Source organism: Felis catus, chromosome A1 (genome assembly GCF_018350175.1).
Source record: "Felis catus isolate Fca126 chromosome A1, F.catus_Fca126_mat1.0, whole genome shotgun sequence".
NCBI lineage: Eukaryota > Metazoa > Chordata > Mammalia > Carnivora > Felidae > Felis > Felis catus.
In genome coordinates, this window is record NC_058368.1 from 121,741,931 (window position 1) to 121,757,860 (window position 15,930).

Genomic DNA, 15,930 nt, shown 5'->3' on the forward strand with positions numbered 1-15,930 from the left:
GTGGAGACCGCACCGGAGGTGCGCGGGCCATCAGAATACGCAGCCACTCTCCTTAGTCCCCCTGTGTGCTTTGTGGATGGAGATGAAGAACCTCTGAAGCCTAATCATTTTTGACATTTAAAATGGGCTTTCATTCCAGAAAGTTAAAACATCACAAATTCTATTAAGGAATGTCATGAGGGAAGTAATACCATCCTTAATGGGCTCAAGCCTCCTGCACTGTAAATAGCAACAGTATTGGGTGAAATAACTTTTGTCAGAAATATCTGAAATTTCCTGATTATTTGGTTTCTTGGGCTTCAGTGGAGATTCTTCCAGAATTATTATTTCACCATTAACTTTTTTTTTCTTCCGCAAATGATTATGCTTCTCAGGAAATGTGCAGAATTGAGTTCTGTGTAAACATTGTGTATGCTGAATTAGAATCATGTTAATGTATTGTTTGCTACTTTTGACTTTTGGTAATACCTTATTTGATTAAAGAATACCAAGTAAAATAAATAGTCGATACTGTGTGATTGCTTTTATACAAATTGAATATTTTTCTCTTTGCATTTATAACCAATGTTCTTTTTCTAAACACTCTTTTTGTAACTATTTTGTGTATTTTGTTTTATAACAAGTGGATAGACTTTACAGTTTTGTGCTGTGCGGCCTGTCAATCAGTTCAGTCTGACAGCTGTCAATCACTGATACGCAAAGTATTATGGGATTCCCTAGTGAGGAAAGAATTGGTATCTCTGTGTGGTGACTTTAGCCTCCCGCAGTTCCGGTACTTTACATTTTTTTAGTCTTTTTTCCTTATGAAGTGATGAGAGTTGTGCCCAAAATGTGTTAAAGTAAATTAAATAGATATTACATCTAAATAAACCTACTGTATTCAGCTTTACTTTCTTTTGATTGTAAAATAATTCTCTAAGTTATAGGTTTGGCTTTGTACCTTTACTAAATTTTTAAAAAAGAGGCAGGAAATAAGTGAAACTTTCTCAGCCAATTTAAAGAATGCAAAATTACTTACTAACTGGGCCCTGGGAACAAATTTTTAAGAGTTTAAATACAGTGTATTTTATATTCACGGTCTGAGAAGTAGCTGGTTAATGAAGTTTTATTACTTTCTTCATGACTTTTAATGATTATTCCTATGAAGTATATTGTCTATACTGTTTGTTTTTAAACCCCATTTTAGCTGTATGTAATTGAATAGTAAGATTAGTGCTCGTAGCATGGTGCTAGTTTATTGGAGTTTGCTTTCTTTATTCTTATGATTCTCTAATTGCTGTGTGTAGTATTGAGGTAATGCAGTTAACAGCCAGATAATAAAAGTTTTTTGCTAAGTCAAAAACCTGTAAAGGACACTGACTCTTGGTGAAGTAGCCCCCACCTTTGGTAGACATTTTCAAGCTAAAGAGAAAAATCATTTGCAGGTAGCTTTCACTGGTAATTTTCCATTTTATAAAAAATGCCCCTAAAATTCTGCTTACTTTTGCTAGACTGTTTTGTCTGCCAAAGTAGCTACCTTCAAGGTTTTTTTAATTTTATTATACTGTATAACCCATTTTTATTAAACTGTGGTTCAAATAAGATACCTTTTGGAACAACACATTTGAAGTTGCACACAATAGAGTTAATCCTCTCATGAAGTGCATTATTCTCTCTTTCCTCACTTAAATTTTCTTCTGAACAAGTTAAGTATGTTACAGTACATTAGGCTTAGGAGACTGTTTTTCCCTGTTAAAGTGAACAGCCTAGATGGTAAGGTACTTTGATTTGGGGAGAGAAGAAAACTGGGAATGTGGAGTCTTGGATTGCTGCTAATGGGTAACTTAAATTTTTTGACGTTTATGCAGTTGTTGATAGTTCTCATACCAATGGCAGCTTTGGTAAGCCATGTATAGCCTGTAATGGTAATATCCACAGTGAGAGGAAGTTAAAATTTAATTTTATTTAAAATTCACTGTTTATATATCACACATTTTTAAAACTGTAAGATAATCATTTGTAGGCTTTGTGTCTAATATTTGAAAATTGTCTAATATTTGAAAAAGTCAATATAAATTGACTTGGAAATTGGCTTGGAAAGATTCCTGTTTAAAGTAGCTTGCATGTTTTATTTAACATAAATTTTGTAAATTTTGCTTTCTAGTTTTCACAGGCATCTAGGAATTTGGTGTTCATCATGTCAGATACAAAGTAGACAAGATGAACAGAAAAATTGTTACATCACTATATCAAGTAGTTGCTTTTTCATTGTGTGAAAATACTGGATTTATGAGTATTTCTTATTACTACAAAGTCAAGAGCCAAGTTCAGTAGTAAAAGAAATCCACAGCTGATTAGCTCTTGGTTTTTAAAAAATTCTCTAATAGGAAAGAAACTCTTTTCTTATAATCTTACTAGTGTTTTCCAGAAATGACATTATCCTCTCTTAATTCTCTGTTAGGGGAAATGAGAGTTTGGAATAGGCAGAAAGAATGTGATTCCATTTCTAATTTCTGATTCCTTTGGTCACGCGGGAAGCCAGCATGTTTAATTCCTACAGGGAAGAGAGGTTCTTGACATGGTCTGACTTCTCTATTGAATTGACTGGCTGCCTCTGGTGTCTCCCCTCATAGGAGTACAAGATAACTTGAATGATAACTGAATTTTAAAACAGGTCCTCAAAGTTATGTAAAAATAAACGCTTTCTTTATTTGTTTATCCCCTATTTAAAAAAATAAGAATTACAGTCTGGGAGAAGGATTCTAAGTATTGTACATGTTGCTACCAAAGGATTAATATCTTTTAATAACCTTGGTGTAATTTTACTGAGTTGGTACTTGATTGGCTCAGAATGTTAATTTATTAACAGATTTGAGTTATAAAGGTATACATGTTTAATGCTAAAAAATACCAAAAATGTGAATATAGTTTTTAAAGTAATGATTAATTATGATCATAGAAATCCTATAATTTATATATAAGGGTACAGGCATTGATTTTTTTTTAATTAAAATACAAAAATTTACCCTGCTTTTTACTTGTTTTTAGACATTTGGCAGTACCGTTCCAAGTTTCTAATGAATGAGACTTGCTATTTGTGCTCATCTATTTCTAAATTCCCCTATTGTAACAAACAAAAATTATATTCATCTACTTTTTAAAATAAGTCATTATTATTAACTTGATATTAAAATGTAGTTTACTGTCAGTTCATAAGCCTGATTATTATCTAAAAATAAATATAAATTCTTCTCTCTTATAAAAACGTGGCATTGCTGAAATGAAAAAGTTAACAACCTAAAAAAATTTTTTTTCTGTATTTGAATAATTTGGAGAAAATGGTTTATCTTGAGTTTGGTAGATTTTAAATGAGAGTTTATGTCTGTTGATTTTTATATTTATCATGAAAGAGCAATTCTAATACTCTTTTTGACTAAAATTTATTCCACTATAAATAAATGAATTTAAAAAGTTATTATTCTCATCTTTAAGGTAAGTGAACAATTTTTTCTGGTTGTAAACATTTGCATATGAGGAATTTCTCATGGTGGATTCCCCCCACCCCCCATTCCCTGATATGTTTTGAAATACAGATTAAATCGGATTTCTTTGAACTGTTATCTAATCATCACTTGGACAGTCAGTCCCGATGGAGCAAAGTAAAAGACAAAGTAGAAAGTGATCCACGTTACAAAGCAGTGGATAGTTCTTCAATGAGAGAAGACCTTTTCAAACAGTACATTGAAAAAATAGCCAAGGTAACTATTGTGTTTATTTATACTATAAATATGGAATAAGAAAATTCTTAATTGCATCGTAAAGGTATTAGCTGCTGTTTGGGATTTGGAATTTTTCCTGTCAGTATAATTAATATAAGGATCTCTAGCACATGTAGTTGATTTGGAAACGAGGTACAGTGTTAATGTATATTCTTGGTAAAACCCAGGTTTGAAATTCTGTATTTGGCAAGCCACTTACTCTGGAAACATATCTTGATAATGTAATTTTACTTTATAGAATTTGGACTCAGAAAAAGAAAAGGAGCTTGAAAGGCAAGCCCGCATTGAGGCAAGCCTTCGAGAACGAGAAAGAGAGGTTCAAAAGGCACGTTCAGAACAAACAAAAGAAATAGATCGAGAGAGAGAGCAACACAAACGAGAAGAAGCTATCCAGAATTTCAAGGCTCTTTTATCTGACATGGTATATATTCCTCTCACTCCCCTCTCCTCCCCCCCCAGCCCTGTCCCTTAAGTACTGGATATTAGAGATCTATTAGGTTGTCTTGTTAGTGCAAATTTTAATATTCTTTAAATGGAATCTGAGAGATATAATTTGGTAAGTTTCATAAAGTGTTTTAAAATAGTATTAGCACCCACTAGAATAAGAAAACCATTGTTATTTAACATTTTCAGAAGTTTATTTGTACATATAAAAATGTATAATCTTTTAGTCTCAAAGATAACTTTTTATTCTTGATGGAAGTCATCTTAAATTATAACTCACTTACATGCCATAATAATAAACAAAATGTGCTGAATAGAATTAAACCTTTTGCCTGGTGATTTAGGGTCACCACTGTGGTGATGAATGATCGTACATGTAAATGGTATGAGGTCTAGACTGGAGGTGTACTGACCCCAGGAGATAGATACTCTGGAATTTTCTTGCCAGCGCTTCTGCACATCACCCAGGGTTGCTGAGGTGTGTAGGGTTTTGTCTGTATAGCCAGTGCACCGAGGCCACTCTGCTGTTCCACATGTTTTGTCCCCTCTCTGTGTCACCATCTCTCCTAGTATTTCCTGTCTCTCTTTCATAAGGACTCTTGTTGTTACTACTACTGTCAGTTCTTTGGATTTCTTCCCTTGCTTCTGCTCGTATGTTTTGAGTTTCCTCTTTCTGTTCTCTGGCTAGTTACAGTCATTCACTGATTTCTTTCCCTGCGTTTACTTTTCCCCACATTCATTCTCTTTATCACAGTCACAGAAATCATCCTAAAAACCAAATCTGATTTTGTCACTCTCCCTGTTGCTTTCACAGAGAGAAGCTTCTCTACTCATAGTGGTTGCAAACATTTAAAATTCAGTTGTCTTAGCATAATATATGACTTCATTCCTTAACTCCCCCACCACCTTCATGTTATGTTACCCTCTTTGGTTTTCTCTCTTGCCCCTTTAAGCTCTAGCCTTTCTGCACTTAGTTCTAATGAACCATATTTACACCTAATGAATTCTGGCATTAGTCATGCTAATCCCTCCACCTAGAATACTTCGAGTGCGCTTGAAAACTCATTTTTCAAGAGCACACCCAAATATCTCTTCTGTGAGACTGATCTTGACCCATCTAAGGCAGATTTGTTTTCACTGTTCCCTTTGCCTGCCCTGTGGTCAGCATATACCTCACAGCACTTATTATGTGCTTTTGCCGTTACTTTCTTACTTGCCTCTCTTCTCTTAAAAAAGTTGAGTCCTTTGAAGGAAGGGGTAGTGTCTTACTTTGTTTTTCCAGTACCAAGCTCCGTGTTTAGCTGACTCATTTTTCGGTGCTTGATAAATGTTGATTAAATAAATGTTTTTATATTTTTCTTCTTTCTCACCTTTCTGTCTTTTTAGCCTCCCATATTTCTTAGCATTGGCAGTGGTGTAACTAGCAGTAACTTGTATTGCCATTACCAGCAGTGAAGCATAGCCTTGTGCTGGTTGTTGAACCAGCCTGATCTGTCACGTCTTCTCTTAGACCATGTTAATTCTTGCTTATGCTTTGAAATGTCACTTCCAGTATGTAGTTGATAAGTACATATTTGAGCTCAAGATCTGTTGGTGGGTTTTTTTTCCTGTCACCTCTTTAGTCCTTTAGCAAGATATTTCCTGTTTTATTTCTATCCATTTCTCCTACTGAAGGTTGGTAAGATGTTAAATAGAGTGCCTAAGTACGATTAAAGTAATTCTCTTCATCTTTCTACACCTCTGAATCCATACTTGATAGCTTGCTTGGGTGAGCTCTGAGAGGTGGGATTTCTGGTTTAAAGAAGCAGATTTTTAGTGACTGTTTAAGGTGGAGTCACCAGAGGCTTCCGTTATTAATTGTATCATTCCTAAACTAGATAAATAAGCCTTTTATTGTTGAAATGTGAAAAAAGAGATCTTTGGTGATAGAATTTTTTGGTACGTTTTTAGGTGCGTTCTTCAGATGTGTCATGGTCTGATACTCGGAGGACTCTCCGAAAAGATCACCGTTGGGAATCTGGATCCTTGTTGGAAAGAGAGGAAAAAGAGAAGCTTTTTAATGAACACATTGAAGCACTTACCAAAAAGAAGAGGGAGCACTTTAGGCAACTTCTGGATGAAACTTCTGCAGTAAGTCTCTTATTTTCCTTGTTTTAATCTAGACGGGTCTTTAATTCCAAAAACATCGTAGTGTCTTGGTCTTTAGATCTCTTACTGGAATGCATGGGTTTTATACACTTTCTTTTCTGTTTTTTTTTTTCTTTTCTTTTCTTTTTTAAGTAAAATGTTAATGGCATTCTTAACTATTTAGAAATTACTTCCTGTCGCAGTTTTCACATTCCTGGTGATTGATATTGGGCTTTGTTGTGTGATCATTGATCCCTCCTAATGATAGAATGATAGACTGAGTGGATTGCATCTTTTGCTCCATTTTCAGTTTGGTTCCATGGTCCCTTTCTTCCCTCCGTCGTTCACGTTTTCTTCTGATACCTGATCTCCTTTTGGTGGTGGTTTCTTCAGAAGTTACAGTGTTGCCTATGGGGATCCAGGGTTTGCAGGTGATTGTCTTAGGCCACCTTGAAATAGGACCATGAATATAACTCTTGTGGCCAACAACAAAAAGAAATTGTATTAAAGCTGCTTCCTGTCTCTAGCTAGTCCAATTACATTTGGGCATTATTACAGGAGATTGTAGGTCAGTGTGCAATACTGTGTACCGTATGTGCTGCCGCCATTTGATCTTTGCGATGAAAGTGAGTTGTATTTGTGTTTTTTTTTCCTTGCCTTTCAAAGATTACCTTAACATCCACATGGAAAGAAGTAAAAAAAATCATTAAGGAAGATCCTCGGTGCATTAAGTTCTCCTCCAGTGACAGGGTAAGAGGATTTTGTCTGAGATTTACTGTCAGTTGATAAATATTAAATGTGGGCTTAATCAGCACCACCAGTATGTATTTTGATTAAACTGACATTGATGGTTTTAAGTGAATAACTTAAGAGTATGAGAAGTAAATCTGAATTTTAAGGTCATATTTTTTTTATCTTGTACTATACATTAATAAGACAGCAAAGTAGAACTGTAAAAATGTCATCCTTGGGGTTAAGCCTGTGTTCTGGGATGTTAGAGCTTTACTGAAGCTGTAGTTTTTGTTTCTGGTATAGTCAGGTCCCACTACATAGACATTTTCAACCTGGCCATGGATACCAGGCTGTCAGAGCACCAGAGCCGAGTTAGCAGAATGCCATAATGTGATCTTTTGTTGTTACACGCCCCAGAGACTGGAGTAGAGGAACTACAGATGGGGGAAGTTTATAGAAGCTGAGCCCTGTTCTGGGACGCTCTCACTCCTGTGTGAAAAATGAACTCCCCTGGGTTCTGAAATAGTGAATGATGCCAAGGATAGGGTAGCTGACCTCAGTCTTATTTTATCCCTTGGCCTTTCATTTGTTCCTTCTCCCCATCATTCTCCTTTCCCAGTCGGTTTCTCTAGGTCTAGGGTGCACAACCCCATAGAGCTATTATTCTTCCCCCTGTTTCCTTAAGATGGATTGTAGATGTGTGGACCACAAAGTACACATGGCTGGGAAAGAGTGGTGGACCGATAGCTGACAGGTCTAGTCTTAGTTTCTAACTTTTCTGATTGTTTAAATTGACAATAATACTTTTTAATATTATTATTATTGTCATTTTTAATATTAGCCCAAAGAGTTTATACCCATTATGCCTGTTCCTTACTAGAAAAGCTAAATACTCAGGATCAGTTAGTACTAAGTTATGAATGTTATTTGGGGTTCTCCATAAGTTATACCACATTATTGTCTTGGTGTTAGAAGATAGAAGTATAGTCTGCAGGAAATACCCCCTTAATTTCTTTATTTTCAAGAGTGTCTACCACTTGAGGTTGTTAGGAACACAAAAGGAGATATCCTGATAAAACCCTCAGCACAGTGTAGCACATTGCAAGCCCTCGGGCTTTAGCTACTGCTAATATATTGAGTGGTTCCTTGTTCTTGGCTTCTTTTTGCCTTAAAAATGTACATTGCATATTTTGCAGTTTAATGAATGCTGCGTGAACAAAAATGTACTTTCTAGCCTTTTTCTTTGGAATTATTTACGATATGACTTACAAATTACCGGTTTAATAAATAATTGATAGTAATTTTGGAATTTGTGACTTTTTTTTTTTTAAATCTTCTGTCCTTTTGCAGAAAAAACAAAGAGAGTTTGAAGAATACATCAGAGACAAGTACATCACAGCCAAAGCTGACTTCAGGACGCTTTTGAAAGAGACCAAATTTATAACATATAGGTGTGTGCAATGAAATGTTTCATATCCGCAGTCATTGTCTTTACTAGTCCTTACTCTAATGGCCAGAGCATTCTATGCATTCACACACATGTTGACATTATTAATTTTTAGGAATAAGAAGAAGCCAATTTTATTAAAGGCCAAATACAGCCCATGTCTACCTTACTTTTTTTTTTTTTTTTTTTTTTAAAGAAAGGGCCCAGATGTCAATTCTTATTTTGTGTTACCCACCCATCCAGTTTTTTAAACACACTTTTGTTTTTACTTCACTGCTTTTTTAGGAGTACCCCCCGCTTGATAAGAGTTGTATTTGTGAAGAGATTTCTTAAACAGTCCTTCACTGTCCATTGTCTCTGCCTCCTGTGAAGACTATTCAGTGTTGTGGAACATTTCTTAAGCTTGAAATCATCTTAAGCTCAGCAAAAACTTTTTTTTTTTTCCAGATGATAGCAATTTGCTGGATACTTTTAAATACAAATTTTAAACGATAAAAATCAGAGTTTCTAGACAAGATTTCTCTGTAACGTGCCCAGTAGTTCCACATTCCCAACCGTTTTACCATCAGGAAAACAAGTTTACAATGCTCAATGCTTAGCAGTCAGTGCACAGGAAAGCAATTTTGTTTCATGCTCCAGCTTTTCTTCCTTTAAGAGAAAAATTGGAAACATCTTAATGAAGGGTATGTGCACGGGAGGATAGATAGTGCTGAGGGTGTGGTTTTTAGGTATTTTGTCATTGGATTTTTTGGTCAGGATCCTTAATGTTTTGCATCAGCTTGGGCTTTTAAATTAGATGTGAAGTAAGACTTCTTTCTACATTTTTATAGTTAATTTAGTGAAAGATGTGAAAGTGAAAGCTTGTGAAAGATGCTGGGATTGGCAGCCCCGCAGACTGAAGTCCTCTGTTCATCCACAGAACAGGTACAGCACGGGCAAGATTTACCCACCCACCCTCAGCCCTGATCTGGAGGGACCACCAGTAGGGGTGGGAGGGTAATTCAGCTTCTGAGGCCCTTTCACTCCTTGGAGTCTTTGCTGAGGCGATTTACAAAGGTGACCACTGCAGTGAAATTTTTCTTAAAAAAAAAAAAAAAAAAAAATGGAAACACAATTAGGAACTAGATGGACATTTCCAGCTCATTTCTGAAAGACCTGTGAACAGCAGTCAGTAATTCTTGGACTTGTTTTCTTATTTCAGATCCAAAAAGCTAATCCAGGAATCTGATCAGCACCTGAAAGATGTAGAAAAAATTTTGCAGAACGACAAACGGTATCTAGTACTAGACTGTGTGCCAGAAGAGAGGCGTAAACTGATTGTGGCCTATGTGGATGACCTGGATCGCCGGGGTCCACCCCCACCTCCCACAGCATCAGAGCCCACGAGACGATCAACAAAATAATTCTCAGTACTCTTCCACAGGGGTATCTTAATTCAAAAACGCTTGCATGAGCCAGTTTCCAGGTTTTTACATGTATGTGCATTAGTCAGACTATTGCAGAACCATCTGACGAACAGAAGGAGAAGCATTCGTGAACAGTTTCTGAACAGAGAACACTTTGGAAATAATTTATGCTTTTCTTTGTGTGGCATGACTGACATACATACTCAAATATAGGCTGTCTCTAGTAAATCTAAAATCTTGAAGCTAAAAATCATCCTTTTATGAGGTGTGGAAGTCAGTGACTTTTGGTGACGTTCTTTCTAGCAGTGTTAAACATGCAAGACGTAAGAGCATTTGTGGTTTGAACTTGCAAGATGCAAATACCACAGACTCCAAGAAAACCTAAGTTAGGGTTTGTTTTGTTTTGATTTTCTTTTTTAAAGCGGGTAAAAGAGAAAACACTGAAAATTGAATTCTTATCTTCCAGAGGCTAAGATTATTATAATGGACATACTTTTACCTTTGTCTCTAAAGAACACTTTAGTTTTGTTTGTTCACTTACGTGCTTTGATTACCCCCTCTGAATTCTAGGCCAAGTCTTGTTTAGCCTAAGAGAAGATTTATTTAGTAATTTCTTCTCAGGTATGGAACCACGGTCATAACTAACATGTTGGCCAGAATAGGACTGATGGTTAAACACGTTTTATTTACCATTAAGTGATCTTTATCAAATATTCTGGATTAGACAACAAATTATCTTTCTTGGGTGTTCCCTGTAAACTATACTCCAGTTTGAATGTTAAACTTTTGTTTCTAAAGTTTAATTTTAAGATGTTTGAATGTTCAGTTTATGTATTTGAACTACAATAAACCAACCCTTTTTATATATATGGATTGTATATGATTATTGTTGTGGAACCTATAACAAAGACATCTTTTAAACCTGTTCATTAAAGCAGTAGCAACTGTAATTTGGCACAGAGAAAGTTGACTTCCAATCCTATATATCACATAGTTTTTAAAGGCTTGAATATAATAAATTATTTGCAGTATAAAAGGGAAGAAATTTGTAAAGAACCATTTTGGTGCTCAGTCTCTTAGCAATATCCTACTGCCTCATAGCAAGAAGATGCTGGTTTTTTGTTTGTGTGTTTTCTTGTTTTTGTCTCTATGTTAACACCATTGATGGTGAAGCCTTCTTGGCACCCTTTCAGTGTGCCCTGCACATCATACCGTGGAACGTACCTTTGACCTCCACTCGCTCTTTCTAGCTGTACCTCCCCACTTTAAAGATTCCTGTCTCATTCCTTCATAGATTTCTCATTTCAGAGTACCACATCCATGTTTAAGAAAAATGGGTTAATTGGATAACTTATCTTCCCTTTTCTCTCCCATATCCTGTGATTGCAGCAAAACCTAAAATGAGGAAATACCAGTAGATTGAATGTTCTGTGCACACAGACACAGATCACATGCATACAGACTCATTCACACTTAACATTACTTAGTACTTAGCTTAAATATATTAATTGTTACAGAAATCATGTATGTGAGAAACTGGAATTAATGGACTAAGGTCCTAACCTGTACAATTTGATAATGAACAAGATAGTTTTTCCCCTTTCCCCCCCTTTTTTGAAGGTCATTTGTATAAACCCATTGAGTGATTTTTAAGTTCTGTGAGGCATGAAACTGAAGTGTTTGCCAAAAGGAGCACAACTGTTGTAGGAATATCACTGGCCAGCAGAAGTGAAAGCTCTTAGAATGCTTTATTTTGTTCTGAATTCCACGTAGTGTTGTTTGCCCACTCACTGTTTTGTTTCTCACAGTTGAAAAGTGTGGGAAAAAAAAAAACAAACAATGGTTTGGTGATACCTATCCTAATTTCCTACTTCTGTTGTAAAGTATTTGGGATTGACTGTTCATTTAAGGTGCAAATCAAGCTTTACTATGCAGATTTCTTTAAAAGACCAAGTCAGGACTCTGTATATTAGGTTTTTAATGAAAAGGTCATCATAATTACACTGTGTTTCAGTATCTGCATCTTGACTTGGCGCTTACTGTCAAACTCCTTAAAGATATGTGATACAGTTTACCCTGAGACCTATGTCAATACTAAGGTCTGACCTCCCCATAAAGCCCCATTGTGCCAAGTGATGATTTTGAAAGGCGCATTCAAGACAAAGACAGCTCTAAGTCTCCAAAACTATCTCAAGTAAAGCAATTGTTTTTATTTGTTTACAAGTTAAAATGTCAAAACAGTGGAAGCTCACATCCAGCATTTACTATATTATATAGTGAACAATCTAATTCAAATAGTTCACCACAGTTTTCAAGGTAATCCCTTTGTATAACTGTCTCACAAAATAGTATTTGGGTTAAATTGTACTTTGTGATCTTGTGAGCCTTAAAATAAAAATTTGTAATGAACCAGATAAAATGAAATCAGCCCTATCTTCTGTGTTAAAAGCAAACCACGACCATTTGTAAAGACAAAAAAAACATACCCTAAAACCCATAGACTGGACATTTTTTAAAAAATACAAATTCCATCCACAGCATATTTTTGTATTTTAACTTCCCCATGGCTTGGCAAAATGGCAGTTTTTTTTTTTTTTTTTCTGAGGGAACCCCACAATGAAAATACCCCAGAGTTCCATTATGAAGTAATCAAGAATCATGGATAAATGTCCTTATGTTTAATAGGGAAAGAAATGTATCGTAATGATTGTTTTATTGGGTATGATTTACCTTGCTGTAAAATGAAGTTGTTGCCTTTTACTTGAATTATATTGGTAAAGTGTTTGGGAACACAAAATTTAGTAGTATTGCTTTTCTTTCTCCATCGCCTTTGTGCTGTTTGTTTTCTATTCTTAGCCAAATTCTGTCCTGTGTCCATGGAATTTTTTCTTTTCCTATTATTTTTTTTTTTTCCCTTGTTACTCTTGATCATCTTTGTAACAAAGACCCTGAGGTATTTTAAAACTTGGGCAGGGTTCAGTGAGTTCAGTGTTCAGGGGACATTTAGTACCATTTAACAGAAGGAAGATCACCATCTCCGTTCCTTCTTTATACTTGAGGATTGCCTTCAGTAATTAATACTTTTGTCATTAACTACAGTTTATATTTATCTTGACAGAATGGAGGTATCAGGAGGAACAGATTGATAGCAGCTTGTAGAAGAGTACTTTGCTCCTGCATCTTGGAAGCGTAGGTAATTGGGAAGAGAAAGGGCAGTTTTTAAAGTTCTTTCTCCATATCAGAATTTAGAATGTCATGCTAATTAAGCTGCAAAAATCCTCTGACTTCGCAAATGAAGACCCACGGAGACCTCTTTACAAAGACTAGCGAAGCAGGTTTTAGTGTAAGGCGAAGCTTAGCCAAAATAAGCCACGGTTTGAAATCAGCCCACAATGAAGTGGTGATCCTTATTCTGGCAACCTTCAGGCATGGAAAATCTACGTGGCTTTTCATAAAGTAAGTTTTGAGCGTAAGTGAAACAAAGTTTGCTAAGTGAAGTTAAGGCTAGCAGGTTCAGGAAGAAAGTAAAAGTAAAGGAGTCCAGCCTTTGACAAAGATAAGCTCTACTCCAGCCAGTACAGGGTAGTCCTAAGGAGTACCCAGTAAGAGCAGTTGTGAACAAGGGACAGAGAGTGTCTGGGATTTCTATTCACGTGTGACGGAAGCATCTTCACACAACACTGGAGTTAATTCTTTGGATAGCCAGGATATAATTCTGAAACATCACCATGACTCCTAACACGGTGTTCTACTTACCAAACGGCACATTTTGAAAATGCATACTGTGAAGCATTTTTGTAATTCCTAGAGCTAGTAACTGGACCATGGTTTATGTCGTAAAGTCTGCAGTATCGACAAGCAGCAGTGCAAGTAAATACATTAATCACAATTTATTTTGCTTGGAAAATTAACCTATTTATCACAGTCTCCCGTCTCTTGATCATCATGTTCCCAGGGGGTAGGGTCATTGTCCTGTACACAAGGGACTGTGTCCCTCTCATGCCAAAACTGCTCTACATCAGGAAGGATGGGGATCTGTGCCTTCTCCGTTCTGTCTACACTGGAGGAGGGAGAGCCAGGCTTCTCTGTCTCTGGTATGGGTGCTGGGGACTCTGGAGATGGGACATTGTCGGGAGGGACATTTGAGTTACCAGCTGGTGTTTTCTGAGACTCTGAGGCAGTTGGTGGTTTTTTGGTTATCATCCATTTCCACAAGCCTTTCAGGCCTTCCTTGAACTCTTCTGACATCACTAGGAAAATGAGGGGATTTGCCGAGGAGATGGAAAACATAAGGACTTGAGACAGGGCTATGAAACCTTGTGGTGGGGCTGGGCCTCCAGCCTTCAGGTGCCAGGTCCACAGCCACGCTATCCAGTCGGGGAGCCACAGCACAGCAGAGGTGACAGCGATACTCAGCAACATCACTGTGAGCTGTCTGGAGCGCATCTGGTTTCTCAGATTTTGAGTCTTAGTGCCTCGTTTCTTACACTGACCATAAGCTCTCCAGAAATAAAAACTGGCAGAGAGTAATGGAAGACAAAACGCCAGGAGAGGGTAGAGCTTGCCAAACATTGCCATGAACCTTTCGGCCATGGGGGGGACGTCCATGAGGCACATTTCCACACCTGCGTGAAGCCTGGTGGTGCTAAAGAACCATTCTGGCAGGGGGAGCAGGCTAGCTACAGCCCAGATGGCCACCAGCACTGACCAGATGGTGCAGTTGTGGATACTTACTTGCTTGGCTGGGTCACTCGCATACATGAAGCATGCTTTGGCCACGGCAACGATCGTCAGGCTCTTGGCTGCCATGCACGTGTGGATGAACCAGTCAGAGGACTTGCAGACAAACCAGCCTAGGTCCCAAACCCCTTTGAAGTATGCTGTCGCTCGGACGGGTGCAGAAAACAGCAGGAGAGAGAGATCAGCCAGGCTTAGATTCAGAATCAGGGAGTGGATCATGGATGGCTTCCCTTTCCAAGCGCTATGAAGGAGGACGCCAATCACGCAAAGGTTCCCCATGAAGCCCACCAGGCAGACGGCCACCAAGAGAGCTGGGACGATGGTCCTCCAGTCCTTGGAGTCAGAGGGCAGGTACCCTCCGGCAAAGTGGAGGTGAGCAGACGACACGTTCATGGTGCTGGAGTTGGAGTCTGTGGAGGCAGCTGCCAGCATCCCCTCTTTCACGCGGCTCGTCCTTACAGAAGTCAGCTTCTTTCTGTCTTCCTGCCCCGGCTCTTTTGCCTAGGAAATAAATAGGCTGTCATCCGTGTCAGATGACACCTCTGGACCCTCCCCTTGCTTGTTTCCTGAGAGCAGAATGTGGAAGAACGTGGACCCAACTCTGCCTTATGTGACGCGTCTCCGCTGCACTGAATGGTGAGCAGCAGGGCTGCTCGGGTGCCTCTCATTAGCAAGCCTCATGTCAGATCGGCAGCCCTGTGGGGTCAAAGCTGCAGAGACTCATAAATGATAAATGAGGACAACATACATGTAAGTGGGCTCTGTTCCTGGGGTGGGGGGGGAGGGGTGTCGCGCGCCAGTCAGGCAATCGTTTTCAGCCAGCTGTTTCTAAAATCTTGACTGCCGTCTGTAACTCAGTAAAGCCCACATCTGAGCAAGTCAGTCTTTTGCACAGAAACCTGGACCAGAATCACCCGCTTACTTGATGCAGCAGGTCTGGAGCAGGGCCCAAGAATGTGCATTTCTAACAAGTCCCCAGGGGATGCGGATGTCAGGGGTTGATCTGAAGCAAGGACCTCTGCTTTTCCCCCTGCGGAGATGGGCTGCTGCCTTCACCCATCCTACCCCACCGGCAGCCGGCTGAGAGCAAACACGCAGAGCTGAGGAAGGAAAACAAAAACTGCAAAGAAGTCCTACGGAAAAATCAAATTACAAATGACTCTAAATTTAGTCGCACAATTGCAAGTTTCTTTAGAAGTGATGATAGTTAGACTCTGAGCTAGAACACATTGAATACCATTTCAGCAACTGATGACGATGATGAAGGTAACCAAAT

General features: G+C 38.0%; 2 protein-coding genes across 7 annotated transcripts in view; one reads left to right on the forward strand and one right to left on the reverse strand.

Annotated features, from left to right (window-relative positions):
• Positions 1–10,781, forward strand: part of TCERG1 (transcription elongation regulator 1) — a 60,968-nt gene extending 50,187 nt beyond the window's left edge. For 5 of the 6 annotated variants that reach the window (XM_045060560.1, XM_045060542.1, XM_004001503.6 and 2 more), the window contains 6 exons: positions 3,573–3,737; positions 3,997–4,179; positions 6,153–6,332; positions 6,996–7,079; positions 8,412–8,512; positions 9,710–10,781. In XM_045060560.1, the coding sequence (XP_044916495.1) occupies positions 3,573–3,737; positions 3,997–4,179; positions 6,153–6,332; positions 6,996–7,079; positions 8,412–8,512; positions 9,710–9,911 (915 nt within the window). In that variant the 3' untranslated portion in view covers positions 9,912–10,781. Of the gene's footprint in view, positions 1–3,572; positions 3,738–3,996; positions 4,180–6,152; positions 6,333–6,995; positions 7,080–8,411; positions 8,513–9,338; positions 9,433–9,709 lie in introns of all 6 variants that reach the window. The other variant, XR_006600025.1, reaches the window with a different exon arrangement.
• A 3,045-nt stretch (positions 10,782–13,826) lies between these two features.
• Positions 13,827–15,086, reverse strand: GPR151 (G protein-coupled receptor 151). Its single transcript, XM_003980946.3, has one exon. It carries the CDS (start codon positions 15,084–15,086, stop codon positions 13,827–13,829), a length of 1,260 nt encoding a protein of 419 aa, XP_003980995.1.
• Between the last annotated feature and the right edge of the window lie 844 nt (positions 15,087–15,930).

Coding starts and splice junctions, on each gene's coding strand:
- GPR151 (XM_003980946.3), bottom strand. CDS start 15,086: ATGCTGGCAGCTGCCTCCACAGACTCCAACTCCAGCACCATGAACGTG.